We start from the raw sequence: 16,323 nt of genomic DNA, 5'->3' as shown, positions 1-16,323 counted from the left end.
GACCTTAAATAGACAAGTGTGTTTCTTTCTAAATCATGTCCAAACTATTGAATTGGCCTCCGGTGGACTCCAATTTGTAGTGACATCAAGGATGATCAAGGTGAATACACAGCTCCCTCTGTAGTGACATAGCAGAGGGGTGTGAATACACAGCTCAGTCTGTAGTGACATAGCATCGGGGTGTGAATACACAGGGGTGTGAATACACAGCTCAGTCTGTAGTGACATAGCAGAGGGGTGTGAATACGCAGCTCAGTCTGTAGTGACATAGCAGAGGGGTGTGAATACACAGCTCAGTCTGTAGTTAAATCAAATCAAAAATCAAATGAAATGTATTTATATAGCCCTTCGTACATCAGCTGATATCTCAAAGTGCTGTACAGAAACCCAGCCTAAAACCCCAAACAGCAAGCAATGCAGGTGTAGAAGCACTGTGGCTAGGAAAAACTCCCTAGAAAGGCCAAAACCTAGGAAGAAACCTAGAGAGGAACCAGGCTATGTGGGGTGGCCAGTCCTCTTCTGGCTGTGCCGGGTGGAGATTATAACAAAACATGGTCAAGATGTTCAAATGTTCATAAATGACCAGCATGGTCGAATAATAATAAGGCAGAACAGTTGAAACTGGAGCAGCAGCACAGTCAGGTGGACTGGGGACAGCAAGGAGTCATCATGTCAGGTAGTAGTGACATAGCAGAGGGGTGTGAATACACAGGTCAGTCTGTAGTGACATAGCAGAGGGGTGTGAATACACAGCTCAGTCTGTAGTGACATAGCAGAGGGGTGTGAATACACAGGGGCATTTCTGTGTTTCATTTTCAGTACATTTGCTAAAAATGTCTAAACAGTCAGTCTGGAGAGTTGTGTGAAGCATTGTCAGTCAGTAGTAGAGTTGTGTGAAACAGAAAGTACTCCAGATTGAATTTACGAACACACCCGAAATCTTAACATGTCTAGCAAGTCATTTGTAATGCTAACAAGCTAGCAAGAGGTTGCATAGCAACAGCATCAACTTCCGGTCGGCAGGCGAAATGCCAGTACGCTCAACTGAAACAACACCGTTTGTTTACAGTATACTAAAATGAACTAATAGTATATACTCATTAAGTAGGTAGTATACAGTATGTTAGTATGGGTACTCATTAAGTAGGTAGTATACTGTATGTTAGGATGGGTATACAGTATGTTAGTATGGGTACTCATTAAGTAGGTAGTATACAGTATGTTAGTATGGGTACTCATTAAGTAGGTAGTATACAGTATGTTAGGATGGGTACTCTAAGTAGGTAGTATACAGTATGTTAGGATGGGTACTCATTAAGTAGGTAGTATACAGTATGTTAGTATGGGTACTCATTAAGTAGGTAGTATACTGTATGTTAGGATGGGTATACAGTATGTTAGTATGGGTACTCATTAATTAGGTAGTATACAGTATGTTAGTATGGGTACTCATTAAGTAGGTAGTATACAGTATGTTAGGATGGGTACTCATTAAGTAGGTAGTATACAGTATGTTAGTATGGGTACTCATTAAATAGGTAGTATACAGTATGTTAGTATGGGTACTCATTAAGTAGGTAGTATACAGTATGTTAGTATGGGCACTCATTAAGTATGTAGTATACAGTATGTTAGTATGGGTACTCATTAAGTATGTAGTATACAGTGTGTTAGTATGGGTACTCATTAAGTAGATAGTATACAGTATGTTAGTATGGGTACTCATTAAGTAGGTAGTATACAGTATGTTAGTATGGGTACTCATTAAGTAGGTCGTATACAGTATGTTAGTATGGGTACTCATTAAGTAGGTAGTATACAGTATGTTAGTATGGGTACTCATTAAGTATGTAGTATACAGTGTGTTAGTATGGGTACTCATTAAGTAGATAGTATACAGTATGTTAGTATGGGTATACAGTGTTAGTATGGGTACTCATTAAGTAGGTAGTATACAGTATGTTAGTATGGGTACTCATTAAGTATGTAGTATACACTATGTTAGTATGGGTACTCATTAAGTAGGTAGTATACAGTATGTTAGTATGGGTACTCATTAAGTAGGTAGTATACAGTATGTTAGTATGGGTACTCATTAAGTATGTAGTATACACTATGTTAGTATGGGTACTCATTAAGTATGTAGTATACAGTGTGTTAGTATGGGTACTCATTAAGTAGGTAGTATACAGTATGTTAGTATGTAGTATACAGTATGTTAGTATGGGTACTCATTAAGTAGGTAGTATACAGTATGTTAGTATGGGTACTCATTAAATAGGTAGTATACAGTATGTTAGTATGGGTACTCATTAAGTAGGTAGTATACAGTATGTTAGTATGGGTACTCATTAAGTAGGTAGTATACAGTATGTTAGTATGGGTACTCATTAAGTAGGTCGTATACAGTATGTTAGTATGGGTATTCATTAAGTAGGTAGTATACAGTATGTTAGTATGGGTACTCATTAAGTAGGTAGTATACAGTATGTTAGGATGGGTACTCATTAAGTAGGTAGTATACAGTATGTTAGGATGGGTATACAGTATGTTAGTATGGGTACTCATTAAGTAGGTAGTATACAGTATGTTAGTATGGGTACTCATTAAGTAGGTAGTATACAGTATGTTAGTATGGGTATACAGTATGTTAGTATGGGTACTCATTAAGTAGGTAGTATACAGTATGTTAGTATGGGTACTCATTAAGTAGGTAGTATACAGTATGTTAGTATGGGTACTCATTAAGTAGGTAGTATACAGTATGTTAGTATGGGCACTCATTAAGTATGTAGTATACAGTATGTTAGTATGGGTACTCATTAAGTATGTAGTATACACTATGTTAGTATGGGCACTCATTAAGTATGTAGTATACACTATGTTAGTATGGGTACTCATTAAGTATGTAGTATACAGTGTGTTAGTATGGGTACTCATTAAGTAGGTAGTATACAGTATGTTAGTATGTAGTATACAGTATGTTAGTATGGGTACTCATTAAGTAGGTAGTATACAGTATGTTAGTATGGGTACTCATTAAGTAGGTAGTATACAGTATGTTAGTATGGGTACTCATTAAGTAGGTAGTATACAGTATGTTAGTATGGGTACTCATTAAGTAGGTAGTATGTTAGTATGGGTACTCATTAAGTATGTAGTATACAGTGTGTTAGTATGGGTACTCATTAAGTAGATAGTATGTTAGTATGGGTACTCATTAAGTAGGTAGTATACAGTATGTTAGTATGGGTACTCATTAAGTAGGTAGTATACAGTATGTTAGTATGGGTACTCATTAAGTATGTAGTATACACTATGTTAGTATGGGCACTCATTAAGTATGTAGTATACAGTATGTTAGTATGGGTACTCATTAAGTAGGTAGTATACAGTATGTTAGTATGGGTACTCATTAAGTATGTAGTATACACTATGTTAGTATGGGCACTCATTAAGTATGTAGTATACAGTATGTTAGTATGGGTACTCATTAAGTATGTAGTATACAGTGTGTTAGTATGGGTACTCATTAAGTAGGTAGTATACAGTATGTTAGTATGTAGTATACAGTATGTTAGTATGGGTACTCATTAAGTAGGTAGTATACAGTATGTTAGTATGGGTACTCACTAAGTAGGTAGTATACAGTATGTTAGTATGGGTACTCATTAAGTAGGTAGTATGTTAGTATGGGTACTCATTAAGTATGTAGTATACAGTGTGTTGGTATGGGTACTCATTAAGTAGGTAGTATACAGTATGTTAGTATGTAGTATACAGTATGTTAGTATGGGTACTCATTAAGTAGGTAGTATACAGTATGTTAGTATGGGTACTCATTAAGTAGGTAGTATACAGTATGTTAGTATGGGTACTCATTAAGTATGTAGTATACAGTATGTTAGTATGGGTACTCATTAAGTAGGTAGTATACAGTATGTTAGTATGTAGTATACAGTATGTTAGTATGGGTACTCATTAAGTAGGTAGTATACAGTATGTTAGTATGGGTACTCATTAAGTATGTAGTATACAGTATGTTAGTATGGGTACTCATTAAGTAGGTAGTATACAGTATGTTAGTATGGGTACTCATTAAGTAGGTAGTATACAGTATGTTAGTATGGGTACTCATTAAGTAGGTAGTATACAGTATGTTAGTATGGGTATTCATTAAGTAGGTAGTATGCAGTATGTTAGGATGGGTATTCGAACACAGCTAAGGTCTTTCCAGATGTTCAGTTTACTACAGTTTCCGATGAAGACTTTATACCTCAAAGATCAAGATCAGACAGGAAACCAAGGTATTTATGAGGTAGTGTAGTTTAGGGGCGTTGGCCTAAAGAGAAGTCATGAATACTCTTCTTACTCTACCCTTGTTTTCTGAAGTGCATTATCTGGGTTTTATCTTGGATAATCATTAATCTCCGTTTGGTACACCGTAGATTGACATTGTATGTGAAAACGGCACATTTTCTACATTTTGTAGGAACAAATATAATGTTAAGTTTTACCCGATGATATCATCAGAAGTTAAACCATTTTAAAAACAGTGATATTCAAACGCTATGGGATTTGTGGTGACGTGGGGAGGAAGATAATACCTTCCTGGCTAGAAACTCGTTGCAGGTTTTGAAAATCACTGTTTTTCTTACTTTGAATCCTATCCTGTGATGTCACAGATACATTTATTTTTTAGAACCTTCTCTTTTTAACCACAGATCAAAATTGTCGGAATTTCCCTTTTAATTGTGGTTAACTCATATCTCTCTCTCTCTCAGGGACACGTCAGGACAGGGGAGGTTCTGCACCATCTTCAGGTCCTACTCCAGAGGGGCTCAGGTAGGAACACACATTCTGCTGACATGGTACACACATTCTGCTGACATGGTACACACATTCTGCTGACATGGTACACACATTCTGCTGACATGGTACACACATTCTGCTGACATGGTACACACATTCTGCTGACATGGTACACACATTCTGCTGACATAGTGTGTGTATATATATATACAGTTGAAGTCGGAAGTTTTATTATTATTTCACTTATAATTCACTGTATCACAATTCCAGTGGGTCAGAAGTTTACATACACTAAGTTGACTGTGACTTTAAACAGCTTGGAACATTCCAGAAAATGATGTCATGGCTTTAGAAGCTTCTCATAGGTTAATTGACATCATTTGAGTCAATTGGAGGTGTACCTGTGGATGAATTTCAAGGCCTACCTTCAAACTCAGTGCCTCTTTGCTTGACATCATGGGAAAATCTAAAGAAATCAGCTAAGACCTCAGAAAAAAAAATTGTAGACCTCCAAGTCAGGTTCATCCTTGGGAGCAATTTCCAAACGCCTGAAGGTACCACGTTCATCTGTACAAACAATAGTACGCAAGTATAAACACCATGGGACCATGCAGCCGTCATACCGCTCAGGAAGGAGACACGTTCTGTCTCCTAGAGATGAACGTACTTTGGTGCGAAAAGTGCAAATCAATCCCAGAATAACAGCAAAGGACCTTGTGAAGATGCTGGAGGAAATGGGTACAAAAGTATCTACATCCACAGTAAAACGAGTCCTATATCGACATAACCTGAAAGGCCGCTCAGCACGGAAGAAGCCACTGCTCCAAAACCGCCATTAAAAAAAGCCAGACTACGGTTTGTAACTGCACATGGGGGCAAAGATTGTAGTTTTTGGAGAAATGTCCTCTGGTCTGATGAAACTGTTTGGCCATAATGACCATCGTTATGTTTGGAGGAAAAAGGGGGAGGCTTGCAAGCCGAAGAACACCATCCCAACAGTGAAGCACGGGGGTGGCAGCAGCATGTTGTGGGGGTGCTTTGCTGCAGGAGGGACTGGTGCACTTCACAAAATACATGGCATCATGAGGATGGAAAATTATGTGGATATATTGAAGCAACATCTCAAGACATCAGTCAGGAAGTTAAAGCTTGGTCGCAAATGGTTCTTCCAAATGGACAATGACCCCAAGCATACTTCCAAAGTTGTGGCAAAATGGCTTAAGGACATCAAAGTCAAGGTATTTGAGTGGCCATCACAAAGCCCTGACCTCAATCCCATAGAAAATGTGTGGGCAGAACTGAAAAAGTGTGTGCGAGCAAGGAGGCCTACAAACCTGACTCAGTTACACCGAGGAGGAGGAATGGGCCAATATTCACCCAACTTATTGTGGGAAGCTTGTGGAAGGCTACCCGAAACGTTTGACCCAAGTTAAACAATTTAAAGGCAATGCTACCAAATACTAATTGCGTGTATGTAAACTTCTGACCCACTGGGAATGTGATGAAAGAAATGAAAGCTGAAATAAATCCTTCTCTCTACTATTATTCTGACATTTCACATTCTTAAAATAAAGTGATGATCGTAACTGACCTAAGACAGGGCATTTTTTACTAGGATTATGTCAGGAATTGTGAAATACTGAGTTTAAATGTATTTGGCTAAGGTGTATGTAAACTTCCCGACTGTATATAGTATATATATTAGTATAATATTAGTATTATTGTTTCATGTACTTCTCTTTTTGACCTGCAGTGTTGGAGCTACAGAGTTTCACTGTACCCTGCAATTACATCTGAGACTCTGTGCACATGACTAATAAACTCATCTAATCCAGTACACACACAATCTAATGACATAGTACACACACACAATCTAATGACACAAGTCCCCTACTGAGTGTGTTTGGCTGGTCCTGTCTGCTCCTCCTACTTCTATAAACAGGACATAAAGAACAATGGTGTGTGTGTGTGTGTGTGTTTTCTCTCCAGGGAATCCTGCTGGTGTATGACATCGCAAACCGCTGGTCGTTCGAAGGCATCGACCGCTGGATACGAGAGATTGACGAGGTATGAAGGGAGAGGAGAGGGGAGGGTAGAGGAGGAGGAGGAGGAGAGGGGAGGGAGAGGAAAGGAGAGACCCTGTCCCATAGTCCTCAACACACCTCGGTGAACAGAACCAAATAGACCCAGAGTACTGCTATAGACACACCATGTCCTTCTGGGATGGAGGAGGAGGAGGAGGAGAGTAGGAGGAGGAGGAGAGGAGAGACCCTGTCCCGTAGTCCTCAACACACCTCGGTGAACAGAACCAAATAGACCCAGAGTACTGCTATAGACACACCATGTCCTTCTGGGATGGAGGAGGAGGAGAGAGGAGGAGAGGGGAGAGGAGGGGAGGGAGGAGGAGAGGGAGAGGAAAGGAGAGACCCTGTCCCGTAGTCCTCAACACACCTCGGTGAACAGAACCAAATAGACCCAGAGTACTGCTATAGACACACCATGTCCTTCTGGGATGGAGGAGAGGAGAGGAGGGGAGGGAGGAGGAGAGGGAGAGGAAAGGAGAGACCCTGTCCCATAGTCCTCAACACACCTCGGTGAACAGAACCAAATAGACCCAGAGTACTGCTATAGACACACCATGTCCTTCTGGGATGGAGGAGGAGGAGGAGGAGAGGGGAGGGAGGAGGAGAGGGGAGAGGAGGGGAGGGAGGAGGAGAGGGAGAGGAAAGGAGAGACCCTGTCCCGTAGTCCTCAACACACCTCGGTGAACAGAACCAAATAGACCCAGAGTACTGCTATAGACACACCATGTCCTTCTGGGATGGAGGAGGAGGAGAGGAGAGGAGGAGGAGGAGAGGGGAGGGAGGAGGAGAGGGGAGGGGAGGGAGGAGGAGAGGGAGAGGAAAGGAGAGACCCTGTCCCATAGTCCTCAACACACCTCGGTGAACAGAACCAAATAGACCCAGAGTACTGCTATAGACACACCATGTCCTTCTGGGATGGAGGAGGAGGAGGAGAGGGGAGAGGAGGAGGAGGAGGAGAGGAGAGACCCTGTCCCATAGTCCTCAACACACCTCGGTGAACAGAACCAAATAGACCCAGAGTACTGCTATAGACACACCATGTCCTTCTGGGATGCAGAAGCATACAGGACATCCTCCCTGTGTGTGTGTGTTTTTCTTCACCTCTAGTCTACAGTACCCTGCAACTGGACTCCTGTCATTCAGAGAGCGGGAGACAGATACGAAACGGGGGGGGAGAGAGACAGACAGATATGGGGGGGTGTGTGTGTTTGTTTGTTCACCTCTAGTCTACAGTACCCTGCAACTGGACTCCTGTCATTCAGAGAGCGGGAGACAGATACGAAACGGGGGGGGGGAGAGACAGACAGATGGGGGGGGGGGAATAGACTAGAGAATTTGATTGTTAGAATGAAAGGTGAAGCCGCTAGAAAGACCAGGGCCCGTTTCCCATAGCGATGGAGCTCAGGCTTCCCAGTGTTTTAACCACGTATCTTTCCTACAACGACCCAAGATGCAACGTGTGTTTCCCTAAACACCACGCAGAGGGAACGCTCGTTAAGTGTGTTGTTGCAGCGTGTCGATACTGATGGGATGGATACTGATAGGATAGGATGGATACTGATAGGATGGATACTGATAGGATGGATACTGATAGGATGGATACTGATAGGATAGGATGGATACTGATAGGATAGGATGGATACTGATAGGATAGATACTGATAGGATGGATACGGATAGGATGGGATGGATACGGATAGGATGGGATGGATACGGATAGGATGGGATGGATACGGATAGGATGGGATGGATACGGATAGGATGGGATGGATACGGATAGGATGGGATGGATACGGATAGGGTGGGATGGATACGGATAGGATGGGATGGATACGGATAGGATGGGATGGATACGGATAGGATGGGATGGATACTGATAGGATGGATACTGATGGGATGGATACTAATGGGATGGATACTGATAGGATGGGATGGATACGGATTGGATGGGATGGATACAGATAGGATGGGATGGATACTGATAGGATGGGATGGTTACGGATAGGATGGGATGGATACGGATAGGATGGGATGGATACGGATAGGATACTGATAGGATAGGATGGATACTGATATGATAGGATGGATACTGATAGGATGGATACTGATAGGATAGGATGGATACTGATAGGATGGATACTGATTGGATTGAAAGAAAGGAAGCACAGTTCTCAGATCAGCGTTCTCCCTTTCCAATCGTACCTTAACTTTAGAATTATTCTACAATACTGACGACGGATCAGCTCCTAGAGAGATATTACCAACTATGGCTTGTTCCTCTCTGTTATATAAAAGAGACAATTCTAACAGTTTCTATAACTTACTACTGTTTTCTACTTCCTGTAAACCACTTAAATTCCCCCCCCCCCTCTCTCCCTCCCATCAGCATGCCCCGGGTGTACCTCGTATCCTGGTAGGCAACCGGCTCCACCTGGCGTTCAAGCGGCAGGTTCCTACGGAGCAGGCCCGGGCGTACGCGGAGAAGAACGGCATGACCTTCTTTGAGGTCAGCCCGCTCTGCAACTTCAACGTCATCGAGTCGTTCACAGAGCTGTCTCGCATCGTACTGATGAGGCACGGCATGGAGAAGTTCTGGAAGCCCAACAGAGGTAGGAGGGGGTGGTGGGGAGGGGATTTTTTTTTACAAGGAGTACATGTGCTCCTAATTAGAAAAATTGTAGGAGCACAATAAAAAGTATTCAAGGTATAGATGATATGAATAGGTAGTAATTACAGAATCCAGGGTTTAGGAGCACCGGTAGGAACATAATAAGATGCAGCCTACGTACAGCTGTCCTACTTTAATATTATAACATATACCATTTAGCAGAAGCTTTTATCCAGAGACTTAGTCATGCGTACATACATTTTACGGATGAACGGTCCCGAGAAGTGAACCCACTATCCCGGTGTTGCAAGTGCTATGCTCTAGCGACTGAGCTACGGAGGGCCGCGCTCTAGCGACTGAGCTACGGAGGGCCGCGCTCTAGCGACTGCGCTACGGAGGACCACTTTAGAAGCGCATCTAAAGAAGCTCTCCCTTGTTCCTTTCTGAACCACCAGATGTTTACTGCTGGTAAAATTACCACACAATATCCTTCATCTGTGGTTAGCAGGTTGCTAGCTAGCTAATGATCTGTGGTTAGCAGGTTGCTAGCTAGCTAATGATCTGTGGTTAGCAGGTTGCTAGCTAGCTAATGATCTGTGGTTAGGCAGGTTGCTAGCTAGCTAATGCTCTGTGGTTAACAGGTTGCTAGCTAGCTAATGATCTGTGGTTAGCAGGTTGCTAGCTAGCTAATGATCTGTGGTTACCAGGTTGCTAGCTAGCTAATGATCTGTGGTTAGGCAGGTTGCTAGCTAGCTAATTATCTGTGGTTAGGCAGGTTGCTAGCTAGCTAATGATCTGTGGTTAGCAGGTTGCTAGCTAGCTAATGATCTGTGGTTAGCAGGTTGCTAGCTAGCTAATGATCTGTGTTTAGGCAGGTTGCTAGCTAGCTAATGATCTGTGGTTAGCAGGTTGCTAGCTAGCTAATGATCTGTGGTTAGCAGGTTGCTAGCTAGCTAATGATCGGTGGTTAGCAGGTTGCTAGCTAGCTAGCTAATGATCGGTGGTTAGCAGGTTGCTAGCTAGCTAGCTAGCTAATGATCTATGGTTACGAGGTTGCTAGCTAGCTAATGATCTGTGTTTAGCAGGTTGCTAGCTAATGATCTGTGGTTAGCAGGTTGCTAGCTAATGATCTGTGGTTGGCAGGTTGCTAGCTAGCTAATGCTGTAACAGGACAGAACAAGGTTGAAGTAACTCTCTCTCTCCTCCCCTTCTCCCTCCAGTCTTCACTCTCCAGGACCTGTGCTGCAGAGCGATTGTCTCCTGCACGCCCGTCCACCTGATCGACAAGCTGCCGTTGCCCGTGGCGATAAAGTCCCACCTCAAGTCCTTCTCTATGGCCAATGGGATGAACGCAGTGATGATGCACGGACGTTCCTATTCGCTGGCCAACGCGGCGGGCGGGTCTAAAGGGAACAGTCTGAAGCGTTCTAAATCTATCAAACCCCCCCAGAGCCCCCCACAGAACTGCACACGCAACAACTGTAAAATCTCCTAGTGATAGACCCTGTCTCGGGGGAGGGGGGAGACTGACACCCTAAACACACTGAAACAGACCCTGTCCCTTCCACTGAGGGGAGGATGTGTAGAGCCTGTGGGGAGAACCAAGTCTGAGACCTAACCTACACCCTGAAGGGAGGAGATACCCTGAAACAGACCTAGCCCTTACCCCATACCCTAACCCTGGGGGAGGAGAAACCCTGGGTGAGGAGGGTGATGAAACCTAGTGTAGGAGGAGGAGGGAGGTGAAACCTAGTGGAGGAGGAGGAGGAGGAGGGAGGTGAAACCTAGTGGAGGAGGAGGAGGGAGGTGAAACCTAGTGGAGGAGGAGGACGGAGGTGAAACCTAGTGGAGGAGGAGGAGGGAGGTGAAACCTAGTGGAGGAGGAGGACAGAGGTGTGTGTGCACAGACTTGAGGAGACCCGACCAGACATTTCTGGTCAACCCTCGTCCATAGGAGGGGTTGTGCTGGAGTTGTAATACACCCAGAATACACCCAGAATACATCCACACCCAGAATACACCCAGAATACATCCACACCCAGAATACATCCATCCACACCCAGAATACACCCAGAATACATCCACACCCAGAATACACCCAGAATACATCCATCCACACCCAGAATACATCCATCCACACCCAGAATACATCCACACCCAGAATACACCCAGAATACATCCATCCACACCCAGAATACACCCAGAATACATCCAGAATACACCCAGAATACATCCATCCACACCCAGAATACATCCAGAATACACCCAGAATACATCCAGAATACATCCAGAATACACCCAGAATACATCCAGAATACACCCAGAATACACCCAGAATACATCCAGAATACATCCAGAATACACCCAGAATACACCCAGAATACATCCACACTACATCCAGAATAGATCCACAACCCTACTGAGTTCTAGTGTTTTCCCCTCCTCTCTTCTTCCCCCCTTTCTCTCTCTGTTGATCAGAGTGTTGCCTCCTGCTGTCCCATGATTCATATGTTAAATAATAGATGTTCTCTTCATGGATCTCTGCCTGCTCGCCTTCCTTCCTCTCTCCATCTCCCTCACTCTGCCTGCTCTCCTTCCTTCATCTCTCCATCTCCCTCACTCTGCCTGCTCTCCTTCCTTCCTCTCTCCATCTCCCTGACTCTGCCTGCTTTCTCTTCTCACTCTGCCTGCTCTCTCTCCCTACATCTCCCTCACTCTGCCTGCTTTCTCTCCTCACTCTGCCTGCTCTCTCTCCCTACATCTCCCTCACTCTGCCTGCTTTCTCTCCTCACTCTGCCTGCTCTCTCTCCCTACATCTCCCTCACTCTGCCTGCTCTCTCTCCCTACATCTTCCTCACTCTCCCTACATCTCCCTCACTCTGCCTGCTCTCTCTCCCTACATCTCCCTCACTCTGCCTGCTCTCTCTCCCTACATCTCCCTCACTCTGCCTGCTTCCTCTCTCCATCTCCCTCACTCTGCCTGCTTTCTCTCCTCACTCTGCCTGCTCTCTCTCTCTCTCCATCTCTGCCTGCTCTCTCTCCCTACATCTCCCCCACTCTGCCTGCTCTCTCTCTCCCTCACTCTGCCTGCTTTCTCTCCTCACTCTGCCTGCTCTCTCTCTCTCCATCTCACTGCCTGCTCTCTCTCCCTACATCTCCCTCACTCTGCCTGCTCTCTCTCCCTACATCTCCCTCACTTTGCATTATCTCGCACTCCCTTGTTCTTTACCTCATCTCCCTCCCTCCTTGTTCTTTACCTCTCATCTCCCTCCCTCCTTGTTCTTTACCTCTCATCTCCCTCCCTCCTTGTTCTTTACCTCCCTCCCTCCTCTCTTCTCCCCAGAGTCATCCAGTCTGCCTGCCAGTTTTCCTCTCCTTCCTTTCTCTCTCTCTCTCTCCTCCTCTCCGCACCAGTTTCCAGTGCAGACAGTGAACGTCACCCTATTCCCTACACAGGCTCTGGTCTAAAGTAGTGCACTATGTAGGGAATAGGGTGCCAGGGCCCATAGAGCTCTGGTCTAAAGTAGTGCACTATGTAGGGAATAGGGTGCCATAGGGCTCTGGTCTAAAGTAGTGCACTATATAGGGAATAGGGTACCATTTAGGACGTAGTCCCAGACTCACCCAATGAAGCCTGGTTGTCAGGCTGAGTGGTGTTCTCTTCTCACTGCAGGGCGGCCATATTGTTTTCCTACACAGACAGTCAGCGACGTGAGCGTGGAGCCCCAGAGTTTCTCCTATTCAGGGAAATCTCCTGGCCCTCAAAGCTATTTTTCTCCCTTATTGTTCTGTGTTTTACTGAACTGTCCCTCTGGTCTCAGAGAGAGTAGTATCTCTCTGAGTATCAACCGCTAGAAGGACAGACTCTTCTATGTATGTATGGATGGCCTTTTCTCATTTGGGAAAAATTCTGTCCTCTCTCCGTCTTCTCTTCTGCGTGATCCGGAAACCGATAAGTGGTCGAGTGGTGCCAATTAGTTAGTAGACGAACGGAAGAGGCTCCTCCCCTCCTTCGATAGCCAATTAGTTAGTAGACGAACGGAAGAGGCTCCTCCCCTCCTCGATAGCCACCTTTCATGGAGGATGGTCATGTGGACCCTACCCCGAGTCCTTCACGGGAAAGACTCTTGAAATGTAAAAAAAAAAAGAAAGAAGTTTAATCACGTTACACATTTATTGGGGATTCCACCCTGTCAACATAATTTGCCTGATGCTGCGTAAGTGGAGAGGAGTCTTCATTTTATACAGGTAGCATTTTCACCCACGTTCCCTTCTCACCCACGTTCCCTTCTCACCCACATTCCCTTCTCGCCCACGTTCCCTTCTCGCCCACGTTCCCTTCTCGCCCACATTCCCTTCTCGCCCACGTTCCCTTCTCGCCCACGTTCCCTTCTCACCCACGTTCCCTTCTCGCCGCCTCTCCTCGATTACCTTTGACCTTTTTCCAAAAGGAGGCGATAAGAGGACGGAGGGAGAGAGGGACCCCGGAGTTGAGTAAACGTAATGGAGAAAAGGACTTTGTTTTATGTAGTTTGTATGCATCCATCGCCTCAAAAGTCCAGTATTGTATGAATGAAGAAAATAGGACTTTAACTCTTGTCTGCTTTTTATAAAGAAGCTTCTCCCCCCGACAGCCTTTTTACAGGCCTCCCTCTGTGAGGTTTTCCTGGTTAGGTCACATGGTCAGGTCATGAGGTCAGGGAAAACCTCTCGGTCTGGTCATACGAAAAGGTTGTCATGCTGTTCTTTGGCCAGGACAGAAGCATAGGATGTATCCCAAATGGCACCCTAGTCACTATGGCACCCTGGTCGAAAGTAGTGCCCTACCTAGGGAATAGGGTGCCAGTAGAGTCCTAATGGTGATCTGTTGGTTGTAGACTGTAAAGGAGGGAAGAGGTGGTTTTGGTTCTTGTGCAGCACATCGTAATATGGAGCCCACTACCTTCGACATGTAGAGAAGACGAGCTTTCAACAAAACCTTTTTTGTCATTCATTTGAAAACGTTTTGACATATTGTAATGTCTTTTATTACGACAGCAGTCTTTAACGTTGACCTTTATAATAGTCGGACTTCAGGAAGGCCTCAAATTACACCCTATTCTTCAAAATAAGTGCAGTACTTTTTCAATTAAGTGCCCTAATAATGGGGGAATAAGGGTGTAATTTGAAACGGAGATATTATATATTTTTTCCTTCTCAAATGATTTCTCTAGATAGGATTAATGTTGTTATTATGATGGACTGTTTAAATTTGTATTTTATTTGTTTAAAGTTGGCAAAGAATGATGGGAGATGGAGTTTTGTGACCATGTCAGGAGAAGGGCCCCGTTTGGGGGGTGTCCCTGATGTTGCCTGAGTTGAGGTTGTTAATGTGTGTCCCAAATGGCACCCTATTCCTTATATTAGTGCACTGCTTTTGAACAGAGCAGTGCACTTGATAGGAAATAGGGGGCCATTTTGGGACTAAGGGAAGAGAAATGATGGTGAACACAAAATGTAAACACTATGGGTGTGTCCTAAAAGAGCACTTTTATTACCTATGTAGTGCATATGCCAATGGGTCCTGGTCAAAAGTAGTGCGCTACATAGGGGATAGGGTGCGATTTGGGATGCATAGCTATTTTCCTTTTGGTTGTAGCTGCTGCTGGGTAATTTAAACAGAGAGTGTGTGATCGAACGAGCACAAGAGTGTGTTCTTAATTATTATTTTTTAAACAAGCCGAAACATGTTTTTAAATTATTGATTGTACAGTTTTAGGCTAGGGTATGAAAAGCAGACATTTTTCACAATAAAAACTGTTCTTAACGTTGTCATTGTTATGGTGTCTTCTGTGATTAAAAAATAAAATAAAAGATTTAACCTTTTATTTAACTTGGCGAGTCAGTTAAGAACAAATTCTTATTTACAATGACGGCCAAACCCTAACCCAGACGACGCTGGGCCAATTGTGCGCCGCCCTATGGGACTCCCAATCACAGCCGGTTGTGATACAGCCTGGATTCAAACCAGGGTCTGTAGTGATATCGCCTCTAGCACTGAGATGAGGTGCCTTAGACCTCTGAACCAGGGTCTGTAGTGATATAGCCTCTAGCACTGAGATGCAGTGTCATAGACCACTGAACCAGGTACTGTAGTGATATAGCCTCTAGCACTGAGATGCAGTGTCATAGACCACTGAACCAGGTACTGTAGTGATATCGCCTCTAGCACTGAGATGAAGTGCCTTAGACCACTGCACCACTCGGGAGCCTGAACCAGGGTCTGTAGTGATATAGCCTCTAGCACTGAGATGGGGAGCCTTAGACCACTGCACCACTCGGGAGCCTGAACCAGGGTCTGTAGTGATATCGCCTCTAGCACTGAGATGAGGTGCCTTAGACCACTGCACCACTCGGGAGCCTGAACCAGGGTCTGTAGTGATATCGCCTCTAGCACTGAGATGAGGTGCCTTAGACCGCTGCACCACTCGGGAGCCTGAACCAGGGTCTGTAGTGATATAGCCTCTAGCACTGAGATGAGGTGCCTTAGACCGCTGCACCACTCGGGAGCCTGAACCAGGGTCTGATGTTCTATTGTAAAGGGATAGTTTAGATTTGACATATTAAGATGTTTCCTTACCTTGAAAGCAGTCTATGGACAAGGAGTGACTGCAATCCACACTTTTGTTAAAATAGACATTGCCAACAATAAGTAGTCTTAAAGTCTGACAAACCTTGACACGAAAAGGCTGCATTAACACAGGCAGCCCAATTTTTGAGTCTTTTGCCCAATTATTGGCAAAACATCTGATCTCCTTGGTCAAAAGACCAATTAGTGGCG

The 16,323-nt window shown here is 44.3% G+C and overlaps 2 protein-coding genes across 2 annotated transcripts in view; both read left to right on the top strand.

The window, feature by feature from the left end:
• LOC110510860 (ras-related protein Rab-40C) overlaps positions 1 to 15,313 on the top strand; it is a 34,653-nt gene extending 19,340 nt beyond the window's left edge. The window contains exons 4-8 of the mRNA XM_090197778.1: positions 4,785 to 4,845; positions 6,802 to 6,879; positions 9,282 to 9,504; positions 10,724 to 11,245; positions 11,395 to 15,313. Coding sequence (XP_090053904.1) covers positions 4,785 to 4,845; positions 6,802 to 6,879; positions 9,282 to 9,504; positions 10,724 to 10,998 — 637 coding nt within the window. The 3' untranslated portion in view covers positions 10,999 to 11,245; positions 11,395 to 15,313. The remainder of the gene's footprint in view (positions 1 to 4,784; positions 4,846 to 6,801; positions 6,880 to 9,281; positions 9,505 to 10,723; positions 11,246 to 11,394) is intronic.
• Positions 12,003 to 15,313, top strand: LOC149979022 (uncharacterized). The gene is made up of 2 exons (XM_090197777.1): positions 12,003 to 13,501; positions 13,551 to 15,313. Exon 1 carries the CDS (start codon positions 12,003 to 12,005, stop codon positions 12,969 to 12,971), a length of 969 nt encoding a protein of 322 aa, XP_090053903.1. The 3' UTR covers positions 12,972 to 13,501; positions 13,551 to 15,313.
• Positions 15,314 to 16,323: the final 1,010 nt, after the last annotated feature.

The sequence above is a fragment of the Oncorhynchus mykiss genome, chromosome 13 (assembly GCF_057628025.1).
Source record: "Oncorhynchus mykiss isolate SJ-2025 chromosome 13, ASM5762802v1, whole genome shotgun sequence".
Classification (NCBI taxonomy): domain Eukaryota; kingdom Metazoa; phylum Chordata; class Actinopteri; order Salmoniformes; family Salmonidae; genus Oncorhynchus; species Oncorhynchus mykiss.
The sequence above is the reverse complement of the archived record's forward strand: the minus strand, read 5'-3'. Positions and strand labels throughout refer to the sequence as shown.